Here is a 24,236-nt window from a genome sequence, read left to right on the forward strand (position 1 = left end):
CATACAGCTTCTTTTCTCGCAGGGTTTGCAGAACAATCCTCAAATGTTCATCATGTTCTTCCCTGGTCTTGGAGTACACCAGAATATCATCAATAAAGACCACTACAAATTGATCTAAGTATAGATGGAAGATACAGTTCATAAGGTCCATAAGTGCTGCTGGTGCATTTGTTAACCCAAACAGCATCACTAGAAATTCATAGTGCCCATACCGGGTTCTGAATGCAGTTTTTGACACATCTGCATCCTTTACCCTTAACTGATGATACACTGATCTGAGATCAATTTTTGAAAATACATCGGCTCTCTTCAACTGATCAAACATATCGTCAATTCTGGGCAATGGATATTTATTCTTCACAGTTACTTTGTTCAATTGCCGGTAATCAATACACAATCTCAAGGTTCCATCCTTCTTCTTCACAAATAGCACTGGAGCTCCCCATGGTGACACACTGGGGCGTATGAACCCCTTATCAAGCAACTCTTACAATTGAGTTTTCAACTCCCTCAATTCAGTGGGTGCCATCCTATGAGGAGCAATTGAAATGGGTGCTGTACCCGGCATTACCTCAATAGCAAACTCGACTTCCCTTTCTGGTGGTAAACCAGGCAACTCTTTAGGAAATACATCTAGGAAGTCTCTTACTGTGAGTATATCACACAAGCTTGGCTTAGCTTGCCTAGTGTCAACCACATGTGCTAGGTAAGCTTCACAGCCTTTTTTTCATCAATCTTCTTATAACTGTGGCTGAGATAACATTGGACAAGAAATCTGTCTTTTCACCCACAACGGTGATCTCATTACCCTCAGAAGTTTTCAGAGAAATCCTCTTCAATTTACAATCAACTATTGCCTGATGACGTGACAACCAGTCTATTCCCAAAATCACGTCAAACTCATAGAAGGGCAATTCAATTAGGTGTGCCGAGAATTCATACCCCTGAATCCTCAACGGGCAACCTTTATATACTTTATTCACTACTACACTGTGGCTTAGTGGATTTGTGACCAGAATGTCTTAATCACTCTCCTCTACTGGAACTCCCCTCTCTATGGGTAGTTTGATGCAAATGTAGGAATGAGTGGATCCTGGATCCACCAATGCATGCACAGAAGTGTTGTAGAGGGAAAACGTACCCCTGATGACATCTGGGGCATCTTGCTCCTCCTGAGCTCTGATGGCATAGGCCCTGGCAGGTATTCTAGTATCTGGTCTCTCAGCTAACACGGATGCAGGCCTCAGTGATGGACCAACTGCCTCAGGTTTACCAGGTTTCCTACCCCTTTGTGGTGTAGGAGCAGGTCTGTCAGTTTGTGTTGGAGCAACTGTAGTAGTCCTCTTTAGACAATTCTTGATTTGATGTTCTGTCGATCCACACCGTAAGCATGCACCGATCACTCGCCAACAATCCCCCTTATGCCACTTCTGACAGTACTGACAGGCGGAAGATGCCGGGGCTGGTCCCCTAAACACCGTCCCTGGAGAGCTGCCCACTAATGGTGTGGATTGGCCTCTCCTAGGTGTAAACTGTAGTCTGGGCCCCTGAAACTGACCCTGATCCTGTGATGGTCCTGAACTCGGAGTAGGAGGACCCTTACTTTTCTTACTGGGAGCAGAAAATATACTGGACTGACCCGGACCCCTCTTTTGCTGTCTTTCCCTTCTATTTTGTTCATTGATTCTGACCCTTTCCTCTTTTGATGCAGCATCAACTAATTTAGCAAAATCAGTAATCTCCAGTGCTGTGATCATGACTTTGATGTTATCATTGAGCCCTTCTTAAAACCGTCTGCACCTCTCTGCCTCTGTAGGGACTATCTTCCTCCCATATCAGCTCAGTCTAACAAACTCACGCTCATACTCAACCACTGACAATTGTCTTTGTCTCAGACTGATAAATTCTTTTCTGCGCTCTTCTAAATACACTTTGCTCACATATTTCTTCCTAAACTCTGTGAGGAAGAATTCCCAGGTAATCCGTTCCGGTTGCACTTCACTGGTTACTGTGTCCCACCACTTATGCATCATCCTGAAGTAGGGATACAACACCCTCCAGGTTCTGTTCGGGGGTGCAGTTAAGCTGTTTCAGCACTCTGATGGTTCTATCCAACCAGTTTTCTGCGGCTATGGGATCATCCTCCCTCTTTCCAAAGAATTCCACAGCCCCATGCTTTCGCAGTTTCTCTAAATGAGATTTCTGTGGTGTTGGTGAAGGTTGTGGCTGTGGTTGTAGTGGTGGTGGTATTGCCCCCATCATTTGCCTGTAGAATTCAGTCATTTGCTAAAATAGAGCAAACTGAGGTTGGGCAGGTGCCTCAGCTGCTGGTTGAGCAGATTCTTCCCTGCCCCCAGATTCAGCCCTGCGTGGAGCATGACTCTCCACCTCTTCTTCAACTGCTCTTTGCGAAGTAGGATCCATATCCTATTCAAAATAAGAAAACAAATAGATCTGCATCAGTGTCACCTCAACACTTACAAATGCAATGCAATGGTATGCACTCTATCTAGGCCCATAAACGCCTAAACTGATGCTCTGATACCACTAAATGTGACACCCCTTACCCGTCTACAGTGTAGAGCAAGTTATGCCACTCAGTATGTCGGAGCATCAATTTATGTTTCTATTTACAATTTATCCCTTTTTAATTCATTTATTTACAATTTTGATAAATCTGAATTTTTTCGCAAATTTTATAGAAAATTTGCCAGAGTGCCAACTGTAAATTGGAAAAATAGTTCTTCTGAACCTGTTTAAAAACACTTCCAATATAATTTCCCAATCCAAACTCCATTATACACATTTTAAATCAATCTCAAATCACAATACTATTTTCAAAACTTTTCTGTTCACTTCATCACTTGAAGCATATTCATAAATATTTCTCAACATTTCATTTATCAACATACATTATGCAGAAAATTTCAATAATATGAAATTTCATCTTTTTACATTAATACATAATTACAAGAGTTTATAGTTACAACCCAAACTAACACAAAATGCCAAAATACAAAATGTTTCCAAAATCCTATGTCCTACCATATGCACTGCAGGTGTGAGGTGACTCGGGACTTCAGATGCAAATCTGAAGGCTCACCCGGTCTGATGTCTGCTGGGCTCACCAGCTAGATCTCCAAGACTGCGTGCAAGCGTAGCGCTAAGCAATTCTGCTTAGTGGTGACAATATAAAATAAAATAAAATAAAATAAAATGAATATGCAGAATGTGTGTTCACATTTTTGGTAGACTTAATTTCTAATATTATTTGCAGTATTATTCAATTAAAATTTACTAAGATTTATTATCATTGCCCGAGTAACCCATACTAGTTGACTGGACTGGATAAACGGGTAAACTGGCACTGGGTACTAAGTACCTTGGACCATCACACCATCGGTCACATTGTGTCTCCCGGTGTGCAACAGAACAGCTAATAAGCTGTAATAATTGTCAGGGTTAAAACCCAAGTATATCAACTCAAATAACATAGCCAAAGGCTATTATGTCACAGAATGGCATGGGAAGCCATGAAACACAGAATGGCATGAAGCCATATGCAGTACTGCTAACAGAACCCTATTGGCATGCCAAGCTATCCAAACCAATCTTGTTAGGTATACTAGGGCATTTTACACTTTTAAGTTTCACAATTTTTGGAATTTAAGTTTAGTGTTACTATTCCATTTATTGGTCAACAAAAATGTTGACTTTTGCATAGGCAATAGGTACATTGATTCCAATATCATCAACATACCACATTTTGCATTCAAAATTTGTTGGTATTGGTTGCCAATACCATTTCTAAGCTTAATGTTAGTTGGGCAGAATTTTCAGTTTTTATGCTTTGTGTTTACTGTTCCATTGGTCAATTTTGCAGTGGGAATTTGGCAAACTGATCAACATGAAAGTTGTTCCTTATTTTGTCTAGTTGCATTTCCTTTTTTGAATCACTCCATTTTGGAGTTTTGTAGCTCAAGTTATGGTCCAAAAACCACAACTGGCTGGATTGAAATTGGTCTGCATCATCGGATCGACCATATCTACAGTGTAATGAACAGTGACTGCAACTCACCTTTTGAATATGTTCTGATCATAATTTGGGTTAGGTTTCTTCATGAAAGTTGTTGGTCTATACTCAGCTTGTTGCTGGTAAAAGTTCAGGTCAATTGGACCTTTCTACACTAATTTATGGCCAAATGATCAAACACTGTTCATTTGGTCATTTTACCCAGGCAGACTGCAGGTCACCCGGATTAGGGCAAGCTTTTGGTCCACTTGGTTTGGTATTATGGGCATGGTTTCTTAACCAAAATTGTGCCATTATGTGTCTAGTTTCATGTCCAATTGGCCTTGCACCAATTGAACCTCTACAATTCAAGTTATGGCTGCCCAAACCTGCTGGACTTATGTCCAATTCTGCAGGTCAACCAAGGCAGCAACACTAACTGCAATTCCCACTAATCAAACCATCTCATTTATTGTTTACACATAACCAAATGGTCACTAATTGACCATTAAAACTTACTTTCATCATTACATGGTCAAAGTCTCCATTTTATACCCAAACCCTAACCCTAACATCTCAAATCATGCATTTAACTTGCATTTCATCATCCTAAACAATAGGTTAGTGTTAAGGGCAGCTAGGGTACCATTTTAATTCAAGAAAATCTTCAAAAACCTACCAAGCCCAAGGCTGCTGGAATTTTAAGAAAAGTTTACACATGGTATATTTTTAATTTTCATGCAAATTTACATTCCACTCAACTCCTTTAACATGAATCAAAAGAGAATGAGTGAGTTTAGTCACTAACCTTTAATGAAGTAACTTCCAAGCTTATCAAAGCTCCTCCTTTCTATTTCCTTTTGCTGTCTTTAGCTTGCCCAAGATGTATGAACAATTTTTTGTGAAGACAAAGTTGAGTTTTAAGGTAATTTAGTGGGTGATTTCAAGCTTTCCTAAGCTTCCATGGAGTTTCTCTTCTCTTTCTCTTTCTCTTTCTCTAATATTCCCGTTGGTTTTGGAAAGAAAATGGCTGCTGGAATTTTCTTCTTTGTTTTTATCTTATTTTGTGTCCCTTTTATCTCTTAAGTTATTTTGTTAAGTGGTGATTGGGTGGAAACTCTTAATTACATAAGCATGACATCATAATTCCCAATTTAACTTCTTTTTCTTTCTTTTCTTTTCTACCAAATTTCAATTCAATTTTTAGCAATATTTATTCATATTTTGTGTCATAATAATTATTTACTTAACTGAACAAGTCAGCCAAAAATCACCTCTGAAGGCGAAATGACCAAAATGCCCTCCGTTTGGCTTAACAGACTAAAATTGTCTGTACCGATTAAAAAATTTTTCTAAGCATTTTCTTGGCATTCTAATGCCATAGGAACCTCAATGACCCTTCTCTGGAGTCTCAAAAATTATTTTATGAATTTTCCCTCAGGTCTAGGGCTCCCAGTTGCAAGAACCGTAACTTCCCACTAGGTTACCCATCGCTAGGGCACCGGCTCATTTAATTTAGTTGTATTTTATTTCTAAAATTTTTCCTAAATTTTTCTTATTAATATTTGAGTTAATTATGGTTCCTCACTTTAGTTTAAATATTTTTCCGGATGTTCTAGCTATCCGGACTGACATTGGTCACCGGAATAGTAGGCTGTACGGACTAGCTAAAGTGAGGATGTTACAAGAGTTATCCCCACATTAAGTGGATAATAATCATCCCCATATTTGGGGACTACTATTGTCACTAAACATAAGGACTAAAGTCATCTCTACTTTTAGGGACGATTATCGTCCCCTAACGTGGGGACAAGAGTCATCCCCACATTAAGGGACAATAGTTGCCCTGATTTTTGGGGATGATTATCATATCTAACAGGAGAACTAAAGTCGTCTACATGTTAAAGAATGATCATTAGCCCCTTTATATAATAAGGGACAATTATCATCCCTAATTTATAAGAATGAATGTCCTCTTCTTGGAGGGACTATTGTTGTCTCCATATATCATATTATACAGGACAACTAGATTTAGTTGTCTCTAATATTAATCGATAGAGCACAATTGTTATCCTCAAATATAAATGTGAATATTATATTAATGTTTATTTTAGTTTCAAATTTATTTTAATTTGCTACATATTTGATATCGAGATACAAGTATTCATCCACACAATCGCAATTGTTATTAAAAGTGATCACTTGTAGTTGAATAAAAAGTAATGATAATATTCGCATTTTTAACAAACTAAATATTTATTAGTGAGATTTTAAGTGATTACAATTGTCAAAAAATAATATCAAAATAGAAATATCCTCATATGCCATACATATACACTAATTACCAAAGAGAGCCACATATACTAGAGTTTTACAATTTTAGTGCCATTACAGGAAATATAGTTATAAAAATTTACGAACACAAAGATGATTACTACTGCCGAAGATTCTCCATACTAACACATAGAATAGGAAAATACGTTTCTTTGCCAGATTCTAATAGCTCACTCAATTCTTGAAAAATTTAAAGGCAAGATTAATAGTACAGGTAAGTGCCAATAGATTGTCTGCATTATTTGTTATGTTATCTAACCATGGGGCCCATTAAGTGCCATTAAAAGTATCATGAAAACACCCTTTAATTTAACATTTAAAGTAAGTGAAAATTATTAAATATATTAATATAATGAAGAAGAAGAATAATTAAAAAAAAATAAAAAGATACCAACCTAAGCTTTCTCTTGGCAACTCTAATCTAGCTAGTCCTTGCTCATTAGAAAAGATAATCTCTATCATGTCTTATCTTTCCCCTCTCTTTGTTCCTTCTTACTACCCCATTCTCTTCCTATTTTTCTTTTATGCCACTAGACAATCAACACAAAGAGATGTAATAAATAGATGATAATGAGTGAAGGTGAATGGGTGATAGAGAAATAAGAGAGAAAGTAGAGGACAAATGGAGAAAAAAAATAATGAAAGAGACAAAACTGAGAAGTGGGAATAGAAGAAAAAATTTAGGGATTATCTTCACTTATAAGCTAACCTCAGATATGGTATGGATTCAATGTTAAAAAATGATTTTTTTGTTTTCATAGAAATATAATAAATAGAAACAAAAGTTTTGCTTAAAAAAAAAAAAAAAAGAGATTTAGCTTCAATGTATTTATAATTGATAATAATATTAGTTTTAAATATTAAATTTTACAATAGTACAAAATTTTTAGAGATAGATTATAACAATTATTCATTAAAATTAAGGTTTTTAAAAATTTAATTAGAGATTAAAGGAATATATATATATATATATATATATATATATATATATATATATATATATATTATTTTTATTATATGTTCTCAAGTGTTTTTTTGAAAGAATCCTTTATTTTTATTTTTGTTTCTTTATTTTCTCGGATTAAAAGAAAATTAAGATGGATAATTTTAAAATATTTTAATTAATATATATTTTCTTACTTTTTTTAAAGAAGTATTTTTATTTTTTAAAATCAGATGATTCTTTTTTAATGTTTCTTTGTTTTCTCGAATTAAAAGAAAATTAAGAACAATAATTTTAAAATATTTTAATCAATATAATATTATAATAATATCTTTTATCACTTAAGCCTTTAGGCCTAACCCAAAATTCGACTTGTAAGTTAGAAGTGCTCAGTTAATATATATGCCAAGTTGGCATCAGGTATTCAAGCGATGTGGAATTTTTGCTCCAAACGCCCTTCACCCTCCCCCCAGAAAGACCTGGGCTCTGATACCACTTGAGCCTTTGGACCTAACTCAAAAGTTGACTTGTGAGTTAGAAGTGCTCAGTTAGTATATAAGTCAGGTTGACATCAGGTATTCAAGCGATGTAGGATCTTTGCACCACACGCTTTGGAATCAGAGCCAGTGAGTTTTAAGAGGAGGATATGAATAAGGTTTAATTTGAGATGAGTTGGGGGGATCAATTAACTATGAGTTGTACAACACCAATACCATCTTCAAACATTATTATTGAACCAACTTCATCTTCTTCACCCTCTTCCATTAACCCAGTCAATCTCACCTTTACTATTTCTCTATCATCTTCTTATAGACTAAACTTAGCCTCTAAAATAGATAACCTAGTCCATATAATATACCTGATGGTGCACAGGTTGAAGAATCTCTTCTTCCTCTGATAAGTCCATATAATATCTACAAACGCTCTGGATCTTTTACTAAAAGCATTAGAACTCTCATATCCTTCAGAAGATCTGTTAATAAGGAATATGTTCATACTCATGTCTTGATCAGTGTGCTCTTAAATCCACAACTGCAAAATAATATGTGACTCTTGAAATTCCTCCAACCCTTATCCCATCATGAAAAAGACAGAGATATTCTCATCTCTACTATGGAGCTATTTGCCTTGTTCTCACCCTACATGGCAAACGAGGCCTCCTAGTAACAACCAGATTGTCTTTATTAGATATTAGGTTTCTCAATTATGAACATGTTGTGATTGGCACATTTATAACCACTCTCTATGCTGGAAGTGTAGTTATTACTTTATTCCCCAACTATAACATGTCTCTTCAAGACCCTAATCTTCCCACAGCATTGAAAGTTCAAGTTCAGCTTATTGGGGTAGAACAGACTGTCTCCTCTATGGCAGCTACCTTACACCACTAGATAATTTATAGGCTTCAAGATCATGTCATAGATTTATCTCAGCCAGGGGTATCCTCTGATGCTCTATTTATTCTTGTAGACACAGAGACTACACCTATTATTGTCCAAATTCCTCGACAACTGTCTAAAGAAGATTTAGTAAAAATCATTCCACGAGAGTGACTTACCAACTATGAAAAGTTGCATGACAATTCTCGATCTATCCAAGTAATAGAGCTCACATTTCATAGGCAAACAGATGGCATTGTAAAGACAATTTTCAAGGAACCCGAAAGCACTTCATAAACTCCTGTAATCTTTCAAACCATGATGATCTCTCCAGTTCAAGAGACAGGAGAAAAGATTCCTGCTCACTCCTTTTAGGCAGATAGACAATAAGTCTATACAAGCAAAATCCATGGACATTTCATTTGAGATGCTCCAAGATTAGGAATGTGCGATGAAGGGTGTGATTGTCATCTAGAACACTAAGATGTTGATGACGAAAATTATCGCAACCATAAGAAGGGGAAAAAGAAGCAAAATTCTCCTTGCAAAACTCTAAGAGCTAGAAGGGACTCCTCTCTAAACTTAGGAACCTAGATTGGTATTCATAAGGATGTTCAAAGAAAAAACCCTTTACCAATCAATGAACTAGCCTTAGAAATCTTGAGAAAAGAAAGGGAGAAAGAAAAAAAGGTTCCATCTTTACCACCTCTAGTACTTCCTATTGTACAATCTTGTATGATGTTCTCATAAGAAGATGTATATGAATCAGACTTTCTACCACTCAGACACTGGATTGACCCCACACAATAGCTTACATCCAGACTATTTATTCAGACATCTGTTATTAGCCGAGATGGATAGCTTAAGCTATTAACTTGTGCTGAAGAAGTCCTAAATTAGCAAACTTTGATTGGCAAGGCTCAAAATGCTTTCTTGGAAAAAATTCACTAAAAAATGGACCTGATAGTCGATCAGGCTCAATTGACTAAAATAAAGGTTGATAATTTGTCAGCCTAAGTCAATAAGTTTTACGTCGATCTTTAGTCTAGGGTTAATCAACTTGATAAAAACCTTAGAGCCTTACTTTAGTAGAAAATATTTGGCTATAAATTTGATCAAAAGGAGTCAGAAATCAAAAGGAGTCAGAAATCAAAAAGCTAAAAGCTCAAATTGCTCATATTGAAGTTAAATTAGCCAAAAAGAAACAAATACCGTTCAACAATTATAGGAGTCATGAATGCTCTCTAAGAGGAATTCATTGGAGACTACACTCTACAATAGACAGGTGCAACAAAAATACTTTGAAATGAAATGTTGCTCTTTAAAGAAGAAAGATATTGAATTTCATTATCAAAGGATGTCTCAGAGATACTATTTGTTGAATGGGTACAATGACATCAACCTAAGATACACTTATACTGCTTCTTCACCAGAATAATTACAGCCTAAATTACAATGGTCAATCTTGGCAACTAGCAAAGACATGACACAAATAACTCTAGGAGAAATTCATCAAATGACACTAGCTACTCTTGAAAAGATATGTGATCAATGGCATTTCTTGAGTGATATGTTGGACAATAACAAATTTTTGTGAAAAATGTGTAGAAAGTCTTATCTTTCAATCAAATACAAAAAAAAAAAAAAAGAATTGCACCTGTAAATCCAAAAAGAAGAAGCATCTAAGGCTTTACAGAATCAATAACAGCAAGTATAGAAAGAAAGCCAAATCTGTCTAATTTTTTAAGAAAAAATCAACCAAGGGAAAAAAGTTCAAAATAGACAGATGCTTTATCTATATAAAAAAAGGGACATTTCTCTAAAGAATACCCTTAAAAGCCCAAACAAACTACAAAATTAATCCAACAAATTCACCAGAGTACGCATCTAGACCTAGAAAATGCTGACATTGAATCCTTATTTTCGGAACAAGAAAAAGCTAATAAAGAAACTGTATTTGCCTTAGAAGAAATCTTTTTAGATGAAGAAAAATCTTTATTAGAAGATGATTTTGAATACCTCAGTATCAATACTCTTTAATTATGCCATCTAGTATGGCCCCTGATCTCAATTTCATTGGTACATATTTATGTACTACCTTCCAAATATGAGAGATCAATTCCTATCATTGGTTTTTTTGATACTGGTGTCCATAGAAGCATGATGAATCCTGTAGTATTACCTGATGAAGCCTAGATGCCCCATTTAGAATATTTCAAAGCCGCAAATGGGAAAGTTTTTCGCATTAACCTCATCACTAAAAGGCCCATTAAAATATAGTTCTTTCCAGACATCATATGGACAAAAGTGATCGAAATAACTTTTCTTGATAAGGATTTATTGATAGGATTTGAAGTTTACTAACAAGCTTGACATCTTCAAATCCTTCCTACCGATTTGAAATACAAAAGGTTTTTCAAAACCTTCACCTCTGTTCCAAAGTTGTTCTCATTGTCTGAAGTTCCAGAAGAATTTACCAAATTCAAATATCTACTCATGCCATCCTATGTAGAATCCCATACTGACTTCTCTTACCCAACACCTTTATGGAAAAATAGAGACTTCTTTATTAAGCTTTCTTTCAAGCTTAATGAGAATGTCAACCCTACATAGGCAACTCATCCAGGAATGATTCCAACAGACCTTCTGTTAGCTCAACAAGAATGTCAACAGCTACTTCAACAAGGTCTTATTAAACCCACCAATTCAAGATGGGCCTGTTAAGCTTTTTATATTGAAAAAAGATCGAAAAGAATTCGAGGAAAAAAGAGGCTAGTCATTGACTATAAGCCCTTAAATCATTTCTTAATGGATAACAAATTTCCACTTTCCAGGATCAATTCTCTGTTCACTCACTTATAAAAAGCACATATCTTCTCAAAGTTTAATCTTAAAGCAGGATTTTGGTAGCTGGAAATTAATCCAGTAGAAAGATATAAAATGACATTTTGTATTCTTAATACTCAGTATCAGTAGACTGTAATGCCTTTTGAGCTTAAAGTTGCCCTTTCTTTATTCCAAAAGGCCATGGTTCGAATCTTTGAGCTAATTCTTCTTAGTGCTCTGATTTACATTGATGATATATTACTATTTTCAAAAGATAGTTCAGCCCATAAACAACTCTCAGCGCAATTTCACTCTTTAGTCCAACAATATGGGATTATGCTATTTGAAAAAAAGAGCTATTTGGCCTAAATTGATATTGAATTTTTGGAGGTGAAATTTGAAAATGGAAAGTACCAGCTTGGACCTCGCATTGCCCAAGAATTGTTCAAATTCTCAGATACAAATCTCACTGTCAAATAGATTCAGTAATTTCTTAGAAGTACCAACTATATCAGAGACTTTATCCCTCATATGTCCAAATACACTAGCCAGTTTTCCAAAATGCTAAAAAAAAAAGGCCCTCACCTGGGGTAATGAATAGACCACAGCAGTAAAAGTTTTAAAGAAAATAGCCAAAAATCTACCTCCTCTAAAAATTTCTAGCGCAGGAAAAATAATTCTCTAGACTGACGCTAATGACAAATATTGGGGTGCTATTTTACTTGAAGTACTCGATAGAAAGTGAAAAATTTGTGGTCATGCAAGTAGACAATTCAAAGAGTATAAAAAATACTATCACACAATTTACGAGGAGATCCTAACTATTAAGAATGGAATCAAGAAATTTAAATTTCATCTTATTGGCCATCGTTTTCTGATAGTGATGGACAATTCATCTTTTCCAAAGGTACTTCATTTTAAGAATAAGACTCTTCTGGAACCACAACTGTTGAGACTCAAAAGCTGGTTTCATAAATACGACTATACCATTCAACATATAAAATAGCATCTCAATCTCATTCCAAATCTCCTCACCAGACCTCCAAACATATCCCTCTTCACTTTTCTTCAAACGATTCCTCTCATCTTTATGACGGATTCCTCCAGCTCCTCTAAAGCTCAAATACCATAATTCCTTATTCTAGCTATAGAAACATTTCCTCCTGGATGCACACCAACAATGACCTTGTCCCAAATTATTGAATTTGCAAAAAAACTATCTTTTTCATTTTCAAAACTTATCCAATATCCTTGACAACATAAAGACAGCCAGACTCAGTTTCGTTCAGATGCTCAAGTTCTCATAGTTTTTTATTTTAGTCCCTCAGATGACTTATTACTTGAAGAAAAATGGTTCTTATGGTGCATGATGACTCTCTATGCCATTCATTTTGAAGTCCCCACCATTCCCATGTCTATTTCCTAAATGACAGGAACAATAAAAAAAAAATAATATGAAATTTTCTTAAATGGTTCAAGCCAATCCCTTAATGGTGTAATGACTTAAAAAGGATCATCAATCACTATAGTCTATGGCATAGATCATCAGACGATAGTAAGGAATTCTGCTCACTGTTTATCCTGCATCGTCCTTTCTTTAGAAATCCTGAAGGGATACTATAGACTCAAAATTCAGTCTATGAATATTAGACTTATTTCAAGTCTGTCACCATAAGAGACACTTCCACTATTCTTAAAAAGAAAATATCTACATGAGCTCAACCACTTCAAACCAAAGGCTCAAATTTTAGAATCAACCTCGATAGTTTCAAAAGCAAAGCCTAAAGAAGTTTCAGACTACAGTTCAGAGATATGGCAAGATTCACAGGATTTAGAAGATATGGACACTGAAACCAAGCCCTTTGATGAGCCTGAAAGCTCCTGAAAGAAGGATCTATATGGCTAAGACATCAATTCTGATGACTCAGACTATTATAATAATAATTTAAGTCCTAGTCAGAATTCCTTCTAAAGAGAATCCCTTCTAAGACAAAACCAAAGGACGCCTAGAAAATCTAAAATTAGGCTTGTAGACTATACTGGCACAAGCTTCACAATATGTAACCCATGACAGATACTATCAGAACTCCATGTGAATTGGCAACAGGTTGTCCCCCTGAAGCTAGAAAGATATATATATCTGTATAATTAATTTCAGTCAGATAAGTTATTTGTCTTCATGTATGACTTAGTTAGGTATGAGTCTTGTGCCTACCTAACTAGTTCTTATCTTGTTAGATGCCCTTATCTAACTATTAGGTAGACATGCGTTTGTATGAAAATTAATTATAATAGTTCTAGCTCTCCTCCTATATAAAGGAAGCTTTGGTTTCATTTATAGTAAAACTTACCAAGAAATAATATTCCAGGTTCTTTTTCTTATGGCTTTTTAAATTTCTCTCCCTCTTGAAAGTAAAAAATTCTATCTTATTCATATAATCCTCTACTAAGGCATGAGTATGCTCTACACTTGCCACTCTTAATGGATCATGTGTATCAAAAAATGCTAGTTCATTGATCCATTGCTATGGTCTTCTAAATCTAGTTCTGTATAATAATACAAAAAGGCAAAGCCTTGATATTTGTTTAGCCATGGTGGCTTGTTATTTCTCGGCACTGTATAAGTATTATTATGCTTAATTCAGGTTTAAGGGCTTCCAACCAGTCATGGTAATTTTTTTGTTTCTTCGATAAATAATAAAATGTGATTTTTTTTAAAAAAAAAAGAGATTTCCTATTATATTTTTTTTTACTAATATTTTTTAAAATTGTCTTAAAATCGTATTTTTTTCCCTTATATAATCACTTGATTTTTTTTTTTTTGATGTGGTATAATATTGTCTCTTTCTTTAATTAGGTTTCCATGAGAGGTAAGCTACCATAATCAATTCGAGTATAACCCTTCCTTGCGAGAAAACGTCCTTCATCATCGAAATTTGTTGCTTTTTGCCACTGCTTCCTCTCTTTTCTTCTCTACCGCCTCTCATTTTCTACTATAGCATTGTCTGTCACACCTTACCCCTCTGTAAGGCATAACATGATCCCGTAGAATACTTAATGAACTACCGAACTTCACCTACCGATAACTCATTAAGCACCCTACAAGGGATTTTAAAACAATTTCTTACTTTTGGTAAGTGGTGAGCATTTCTAATAAGTATTTAAAACATGTACTTAAGTGAAAAGCTAGTTGGAAATTTTGGCCCATTTTATTTTTCCGCAAATTTTATAAAAATTTTGACAGAGTTTCCTCTGTATTTTGAGAAAACCGTTCTTCAAATATCTGTAAAAAAGCACTTCTAAAAATTTTTCTCAACCACAACTTCAATTTCACAATCAAGCTCTATCAATTTCAACAATTCCACAATCATTTCATTTGAGACAAAACAATTTATATACATCCTTATAAAATTCACATCAAAAGAAATACAAACTAAATTTTATTACAAACTTCATACAAATTTTTGTACAAGCTGCTCAAGACCCATTTATATGTCCATACATTTATATGCAATACACATCAAAAGAAATATTTACAATTAGGGTATAAATTATACCCGATAACTTCAAGCAGAATGATCTTTAATCCTTAGCAGCTCAGTCTGCTGCTCTTCTAGTCTCTGTATCTGCGACAGCAATAGAAGCTATCGCTGAGTACTAGGACTCAGTGGTACACAACATACTACAATAATCTTTATGCAAGAATAAAATCACATTTATTTAAAAATTTGACTAAACATGAGCATTAAACACAAAACATGAATTATGAGATTTTAATGCAAACCAAGTTCATTTCAAAGTATCAAAACACATTTCATAAAACCCACAGATAGATCATGCCATTCGAAACAAATAGAATCTCGATAGCCAGAGGCTAAAGAGAAATCACATCACAAGGCTAACTAGCTCAAATATATGGATATCCATTCACATCCTCTTCTACTGGCACACCTCAACACTTCTCCAGAGAAGGAATCAAAATTCGAAACTAATTACCCCCACTAGTCGTGCTAGTGAGGTGTTCAAATATATGGTCATGACACTGTGGTTTCAAAACTTATCTTAACACTTTGCTAAACATTGTCATTTTAAATATACACAACTAACTTTCAACAATTTCGATCAAAGCATCATAAATAATGTCTCAATTCACTTTTTCAAATCGTTCAAAATAATATGCAGCAAATAATTTACAAAAATTACACGTTGTGCACAAACCTCAAACGAGTCGTCCCTTAGCCTCGACTCGGTTCCTCGGGTTCCTTCCCGATATTCTTTTCAACTGAAACACACAATTTTATAATGTTTCAGTACTAGAACTTAACACAGATCCAAAATAAATTTAGCTTCACAATTACCTAGCTCTAACATGCTAAATTCGACGTTCTTTAAATTTTGTGTTTCGGGTTACTATTCACTGCACTATTCAAGTCAAATAGTTGACTTTCTAAGACTTAATAGGTATGGGAACTCCAACTTCACCCACATACCACATTTTGGTCATTAAACTTGTTGGTTTTGGTCACTTTTTCAAAGCATAGGTCATTTTGGAAAAATTGCCAATTTTCAATTTTAGTACTTCGAAGTTGCACTGTTCCATTGGTCGATCTACTGTTGGAATTTGACAAAACTTCCTTCATAGTAAATGTTCCTTATTGTCTTAAGTGTATTCTCATTTTTGGATCACCTCAATCGGAGTTTTTTAGCTCAAGTTATGGCCAAAATAAGTTTACTGTTCATGTGTACTGTTCATACTGGTATTTTGGGTTCTGGCAGATTTTGATCCAATTTTGGTCAGTAATTTGATTAAGTTAAGTTCATAATTTGGTATAACTTTCTTCATATGAAATGTTCTACTATGTCTTAGGTTTCCATCGGTTCAAGAATCGCCTAAATCCGAGTTTCCTAGAGAGAGTTATAGCCCTTCAAACTTTACTGCTCAAATAGAATTCTGCAGAATCACAGGTTTGGAAACTCAACTTTGCTCAATAATTTGAATGGGTTAATGGCATAATTTGGGGTAGTGTTCTTCATGAAAGTTTTAGGTATATATCATATCTAATTGCTGGTAAAATTTCAGGTCATTTTGACCTTCTTAACTCGAGTTATGACCAAATGAACAGTGTTCATTTGGTCAGTTTGGTGCAGTGGCAGCCTGCTCTACTGTTCATTTGGTCAGTTTGGTGCAGTGGCAGCCTGCTCTCATTTCACTTTGGTCAATTGTTTCACTAAGTTTTGGTCGGTTTTTGGCCATGGTTCCTTAATGAAAATTGTGCCCTTATATGTCTATTTTCATCCCCAATTGGTGGCATATCAATTGGACTTGTAAAATTTGAGTTTTGGTCCTTCAAAGTAGGTTTGGTCATGCTGCCAGTAGCATGACCATTAAACCTACGAATTTGGTTTTCATTCCAACAATTCCCACACATTCATTTGGTCATAATTGACCATTATTTCACTTCACAATAGGTCAAAGATATCATTTGCTCATTTCTCACATTTTTGGTTCACAAACCCTAATATTCAAAACCCTAACTCATCCATCTTACTCACTTGTTGAATTCTAATTGCATTTTTAGTACTCATACCCTCACTTACACTTAACCACTTCATTATTTGTATCAAAATTACCCATTTCAACATTAGTTTGCTGCTGGCCAAAATTCCTAGGGTTTTAGATAGGTATGATTTTGCATGTTTTCATGTATTTCTAACCACTTTCATCTTACTTCTATACTTATAATTCAATCAAAATTAAGGAAGAGAGCTTACCTCAAATGGAGCTTTCCAACTTCTTGATTCTTCAAGCTTTTTTTGAATTTTTCTCTTCCCAATCTTCTTAACAAGACTCAACTACAAGTTTTAATTAAGAAACTTATAAATTTTATGGCTCAAATCTTAGGTTTAAGAAGCTTTTTAGTGAGCTTCAATGGAGGAGGTTAAGGAAATAAGAGAAATGAGAGAGGAAATGAGGGTTGACGGAAATTGGGAGAAGAAATCATTTTTTTTTCTTTTCTTTTTGTTATTATATGTCTTAGGAAGACCATAATTCTAATTAAATAAAATTTTAATTAAATTACATATGGCATCATGCATGTGTCATCACTTTTGACTTTTCCATCTTCTTCTTTTTTTTTTATTAGTTCTTTAATTTAATTCTCGATTCCAAAATTTTTTTTTCTCTAATTTTATTTCAATTGACCAAATTGCCCAAATAATTCCATTTTTCTTAGGCTCGACTCCTAATTATTTGGTGGCTTAACAGTTCTTTTCGTGATTTTCTCTTTTCCATTGTGTTCATAATGGTCCTAAGGACCGCGTCACTTTACGATTCGAAATTTGAGTTTAAAACGACTTGTGATCGTTCGAGGAGTCACTCATCATTTGTGACTCTCGGCTCGTTTAACTTCTTATGTTCTGTTTTTCTTATTTATAGTTAACTAATTAAACATTACTAATTATTTGTGTTTATGGCTTCTCAAGTTATCTTAAATGTGGCTCTAATCTCCTTAATTGTCTGGACCGACACCGGTTACCGAAACAGTAAAATCTACCAAGCTATGCAAACGGGGTATTACATTGTCTACTGATTTATACCTTTACTACCTTCATTTTCTTCCATTAACTCTCTTCATCTCTCATAAACTCTTAACCCACCAACCAACCTCACCTATCTCAGTGGCTGCTATCCAATGACTAACATGGACCAATCTCTATCTGATCTAATCACAAAAGCTCAGAGCCTTAAATGTGAAGATTTAATTCTATAGTTAACTACATCCAACGACTAGCCTATGAATAAGCAAGTCCTTCTGCTTGCAAGTAAACTCATTTCCACTAAGACTTTTAGTGCTTTCACAGTAAAAGCTACCTTGTCCAAGATTTGGAATGCCAGAGTTAAGTTAATTTCCAGGTCAACACTCAAAAAAAAAGAAAATACATTCCTTTTTTCCTTCAACCATGAAGTAGGAGTTAGGAATGTTTTAGATAACAAACCTTAGAATATACACAACCAACACCTAGCTATACAAGAATAGCCTTTTGACCTAGCCTCTGAAGAAATTAATTTTAGCCACTCTCCTTTTTGGATCCAAATCCATGGTTTGCCACCAACCAAACCAACGCACCGAATGCACAAAAAATAGCAACTCTAACTGGAGATCTTATGGATGTTGATTTAACTCAGGATGGGGTTATTGGTTACCCAAATTTTTTGAGGATTCAGGCAAACTTACTTATTGACAAAGCATTCCCATCAGGTTTGTACAATAAAAAAGAATCAAGAATTACAACTTAGGTGAAGATGAAGTATGAGAAACTACTTGATTTATGTTATCAATGTGGCAAGGTGGGTCATATTAGTAAACTATGTTCAGCTACTGATGTCCTTTCAGAAGACTCTGCAAAGCAACACTAGAAATAGGTATGGACCTGGGCTCAAAACATCCATCCTACCCCAACCAAAGATTGACAACCCTGCTTGTCATAAAAAATATACTCATCCACTAAAACCACTGTTTCCATCTCCTCCTACATTACCATGCTTGTCATCCCCACCATCTCCATCCATATTTGTTCCGACTCTAAACAAGAATATACAATAGCTCCACATCCCTCCCCACATCCACCAAAACCTTTTACCACCACCTCTCACAAGAGACATCGGCAAATCCATAATCCACATTCCAGTTACTAGCCAAACACAAACCATCGAAAAGCTCCAAAGCTTGTTGGAGAACTCAGATATCCAAACACCGTCAATCTTCAATGGAACCCAATCCCAAACAAACCTTGGATCTCGAAAAGCAATTTTTTGATAAAATTGACCTAGCAAATAATAGGAACCTGACCCCTTTTCTTTCTGGTGAATCTTTGAGATAAGAGCCAGTCTTGAAATCCCCAAAAGTGAAATCGATAGAGATCTTTCTTGTAGACTCCATACGCACTCTTTTCAAAGCTTACCTATCTAGTGAAGGGATAGAGGATGTTGATATTGATGCGTTTCTTTCAAAAATTTCCTTATCTCATAAACCATTTTTAGACTGCCGCCCTGAATGAATTGACAACACACCATCTTGAAAAAAACCCTTGACTCAAAAAAGGACAACCCTTCAATTAATAAGGGCGATCAACCTCTCCATACTGCCACCACTTACTCACATCGCACTGGGCCCTCTAAACTGGGACAAGTCTATGAAGCCAACAAACACAAACTACACAGGCCCAACCGCCTTTTTACCTACCTCTCAACATGGGCTGGAATACTGGCTCTCTCTTGATGAACAAGTGCGCATAACCATTGCATTGTTCTTAGCAAAATCCAAGACAGTAAGCCCACCTCTTTCTCCTCATGCCACTATCATAGAAGGGCTGAAATTACCTTGAACCAATTTGCCGATTGGGCAACAGAAGACTAAATAGAAGAGACTTGCAAGATCGAAAGCTCTAATAACCAATTTATTAACAATTGATGAACTTCCTTTAGAGGGAGAGGAAAACAACATACTTCTTACATATTTTTTCTTTGTCCAAGAGCAGCTAAGATTTGGATTAATTCCCTGTTTTGAATGTGTTCCACATAGATTACAGGATCTTGTATGATGGATTGCTGGCTGAAAATTAAAGATGGCATCACTAAGTAGCAAACAGGTTGGATCTCCTTAATCTAGTGTTGTTCTTGCTTTGGCAAATATGGAAGAGCAGGAATGCCTTGACTTTTGCGAAACTAGAGACTTCACCATCAATATATTATAGATGCAACAATTAAGCATCATGAAGATTATGATACAACTCAATCAATTCCTTTGATGCCCCAACATAGGTCTGATTCACAACAAGAATGGCAACCTCCTCTCAACGAAGTCATTAAGATCAATTTTGATGCAGCTGTCAATAACAAGCAAAGAATGGGAGCAGTAGCAGCCATTGTTAGAGACTTTCGAGGTAGAGTTTTAGCCTGAGGCTGTACGATCATTCTTTATATTGATGATCCTCTTGTTCTTGAAAGTCTTGCGTGTCAAGAAGCTATTTCCATTGCTAAAGACAGGGGCTTCCATAGGGTAATTATTGAAGAAGATGCCAAAAATGTCATTCAGTGCTTTAATGGGGAAAGTATTCCTCAAAGTATTCATGCTATAGTAGTAGACATTCAACAGCTTGCTAAAGGGTGTCAACATGTTTATTCTGGTTTGTTCCAAGATCACGTAATAGGGTGGCTCATCAATTGGCCTCTAAAGCTCTTCATGATGCATCTTTTTGGGTTAATGTTATGACCCAATCATCTTTTGTATGCAACGAACTCCATTTGGAGATTTGCAAAGTAAGTTATTCCATCTTTTGACAAATAAATAAATAAATAAATAAATAAAAACAAAATTTAATAGATTCCAACAAAGAAATTAGAAAGCCCACGTAATTAATATCTAAAGAAATCATTCTTAAAAAAAAAAAATTTATTAAAAGAAATTTTTATTGGTTAAATAAATTTATATCTTTTTGTCACTACTTTTAATGTCTTTTTACATTTCTAAAAATAATGATAAGAAATTAATAATTGTTATGAATTTATCTCTAACAATTAAGCATCTAACTATTGTTATTAAAAATTTATATTATGTATTTATTACTACTAATTAAATAATTAGTAATTAATATATTAATTTCTTATTAATTAATTTTTTTTCATAAAAGTGCCATTGAGCTATAGTAGGAAAAAATATTTTCATAGAAAGTGACATGCAGCAACATTAGAGAATAAAACATGCGCTATATATATATATATATATATATATATCAGTGAGGCTATCCTTTTTTAAAATTTTTCATGAATCTCTTTGAAAATTTATTTTATTTTCTCTAAAGGCCCATTTTGAATTAAAGAGATGATGCAAGGTCAATTAAACCACTTGCTTTAGCACGGTAAATTCAAAGATGATGCAAAAGAAATATATTTAATTTTTTTTTTCTCTCCTAGTTAAAATTTTACATTTTTTTTTTACATTACCTGAAAACAAAGACGAAGACATGAATGAAACAAGGAGTGGCAGGTTGCAACTTTGCTCTATACAGAATTTACAGAAAGCATAAACTACAGTAGTCTACTCAGACTGATCCTTTCTGAAGGCCGTGGATGCATCATTTTGGAGTAACAGTCTTGGCTGCTGGAACTGTTTCCTCCAATGTTTTCAACAAGCTTACGTCCCTCTTGGGTGCCTCAGCTTCCATCTGAAATCCTATAATACCCAATACAAACATTAAGTCCATTTTCATTGAGAGACACTAATGCATTGGACTAGTAGTCCGCAAATTCTCAATATGCTATCACCATTACTCCAGTTATGAGATAGTCTTAATACCAAAACTGCTTATGAGATAGCATTTTGCAACAGTCTTAAGATTTTTATACAGTAGATTGAACCATACCATTTTGTTGCATCCCATTGGAAGGAGATGATCTGTTTTCTACTTCAGTGTCGTAAGATTCTACAAACTCCTGAAAATGAACTTCCAAACTAAAGAAATCTTCACCAGCATCAAAATCAAATGCTTCTGGCAGTAAATTAGTTACATCATTGCCATCAAAACCATCATCCTCAGCATTGTTATAAAAGCTTTCCTCATCCTGATGTTGGCTGAGCCAGTAATCCCTGTACCATGTTGAAGTGGTAACCAGTTGCCACCATTCTGGGGAGAAATCCTCCACTTGACGATAGGCAGCAGGGATAAAGAGAGGGGCATCAGGGTTTAATGTCGACCTTCCTCCTGAAACTAGTGCCATCTGTCTCAATCGAGTCTTATTTTATCTTTTCAATCTGCACCACAGATTTAATTGCATCAGAAACAATTAACCATGTATTTCTTTTTCCATAAAATTAGATACCACCATGAAATCTATACCCTATGTGTTAAATTTAGAGAAAGTGTTGAATAAATTATGTATTAATTTATTTTTAATCTGACTAATCAAATTAATATTGCAATCCATCTACTTATAACTAACCTTTAATTTTCTTTTTTCCCGATATGGGATATTTTATCCCAACACTATCCCTTCACAAACTACCCTTTTTAACATTACAATCACAAAGATTTACCAAGTATATGAACTAAAGCAACTTTAATATGTTAGCACACTGAAGGATAGAAGGCTACAATTTACCCATTCTACAACAGATGAACACATGATAGAGGCTCAGAGATAATTTTTATCAATCAAAGACCCAGATCAAAATATGAAACAAAGACTAAGATCCATTGATTTTACACAATTTTCTTAATCCATCAAAGACCCAAATAAAACATCAAGCAAATAATCTTTTCCAAACTTACAAAAGATTAATCTACACAATACCACAAATACAAAAAAAAAAAAAAAAGGTTCTAGAAGTTAAAGAAAACTTGATCATCATGAATCCATTATAGGAATTCATAGCAAAATGGTCCTATCATTGAAAAATTCCAGCTAAATCAAATTAGTAATAGTGATCCGCATAGAAAAAAAAGAGCATCATCACACAATAAGACCTCATCTAGCCACCAGATCATAAACACAATCCAATCAAGACAAGTAAGCTCCGTTGGATCGCTGAGGAAATCAAAGAAACGAAACTAAATTACATAAAAGTGAGAAAGAAGAGAATTCAATCACGTCTTCTTTCACTTACCAGAGACCGAATTTCACTTCACTTTCATCTTCTCAAACCAAACAACAATAAAAAGCATTTTCCAAGAACTCGATTGAAATTAAACAGTTCCACGGATCCAACCGAGCAAAAAGCAGAAAGCCGGAAAGAAAAAACGACATCGTAAAGAAGGATCAGGTTTGAAATTTGATACCTTGAAGCTTTAGCGAAGAAACTATGCAGCCTCGTCTTCCTGTGATTACACAATGCTTGCTAGGACCAGCGCGCGTGCTACATGGAGGTGAGAGGAGACCAGGCGCTTATTTATAGGGATGAGATTCGGGTGGGGGCCTAGGTGGTTGGGAGTACGAGGCTAAGGTTCGGACAAGCCAAAGCATCTCTTGATTTTCTGGAAATTGAACTGTACGGCATGACGGGTCTTATAGCCGGTGGCTAGCCGGTCTCCGGTCAGACACGCTTTCTAGAGTTAGAGGTTTGTTTTTGAATTTTGACGATATATTATTCAATTTAATTTAATTTAATTTAATTTAAAGCCGGTGAAGTGATAAGGATATGATGTACTATGATGACGTGTCAGGTGCTTATATTAGTACATGTAGTTAAAAATGATAAATTCAAACACGATGGTATCGTGAGAAATATGATCCCATAAATCAATAAAAAAAATCTACAAAATGAGGTGTGCGAGTGTATTTTTAATTAATTAAAAAATAAATAAATTTAAGTGGAGTTTCTATTTATTTCTAGGTGGCGTGGCTGGCCTGATATTTCCACTAATCGGGAGCCTACTAAAGTCTTGTTATCGTTGGATTTCATAGTGTGAAATTATTTTTTAAATAAAAATATTATTTTAAATATTATTAAAAAAATAATTTAAAAAAATAATTTTTTTATTTTAATATTTTTATAATTAAAATTAATTTTTAATTATTTTTTACCATTTTCTAATTAATATATTTAAAAAAATTATTTTTTTAATAATAATTTCAATAATAATACTAAAGAGATACTAACCTAATAACATAAAACAGCATTTACGCTATTCCAAAATAGTCATCGGCTACTATGAACATAACAAATCTCAAGCAATATCTTTTTAT

At 34.7% G+C, this 24,236-nt stretch overlaps 1 protein-coding gene across 2 annotated transcripts; it reads right to left on the reverse strand.

Moving 5' to 3' along the window:
- Positions 1 to 21,425: 21,425 nt before the first annotated feature.
- LOC110642727 (protein EARLY RESPONSIVE TO DEHYDRATION 15) lies at positions 21,426 to 23,610 on the reverse strand. 2 transcript variants are annotated; one of them, XM_021794864.2, is made up of 3 exons: positions 23,330 to 23,610; positions 21,917 to 22,305; positions 21,426 to 21,726 (listed from the first exon to the last, which is right to left on the reverse strand). In XM_021794864.2, the coding sequence occupies exons 2-3, from the start codon at positions 22,269 to 22,271 to the stop codon at positions 21,629 to 21,631; spliced, it is 453 nt and encodes a 150-aa protein (XP_021650556.1). In that variant the 5' UTR covers positions 22,272 to 22,305; positions 23,330 to 23,610; the 3' UTR covers positions 21,426 to 21,628. The 2 variants fall into 2 exon arrangements, with proteins under 2 accessions (XP_021650556.1, XP_057999935.1); XM_058143952.1 differs by lacking the exon at positions 23,330 to 23,610 and adding an exon at positions 23,158 to 23,290.
- Between the last annotated feature and the right edge of the window lie 626 nt (positions 23,611 to 24,236).

Source organism: Hevea brasiliensis, chromosome 3 (assembly GCF_030052815.1).
Source record: "Hevea brasiliensis isolate MT/VB/25A 57/8 chromosome 3, ASM3005281v1, whole genome shotgun sequence".
Taxonomy (NCBI): Eukaryota; Viridiplantae; Streptophyta; class Magnoliopsida; order Malpighiales; family Euphorbiaceae; genus Hevea; species Hevea brasiliensis.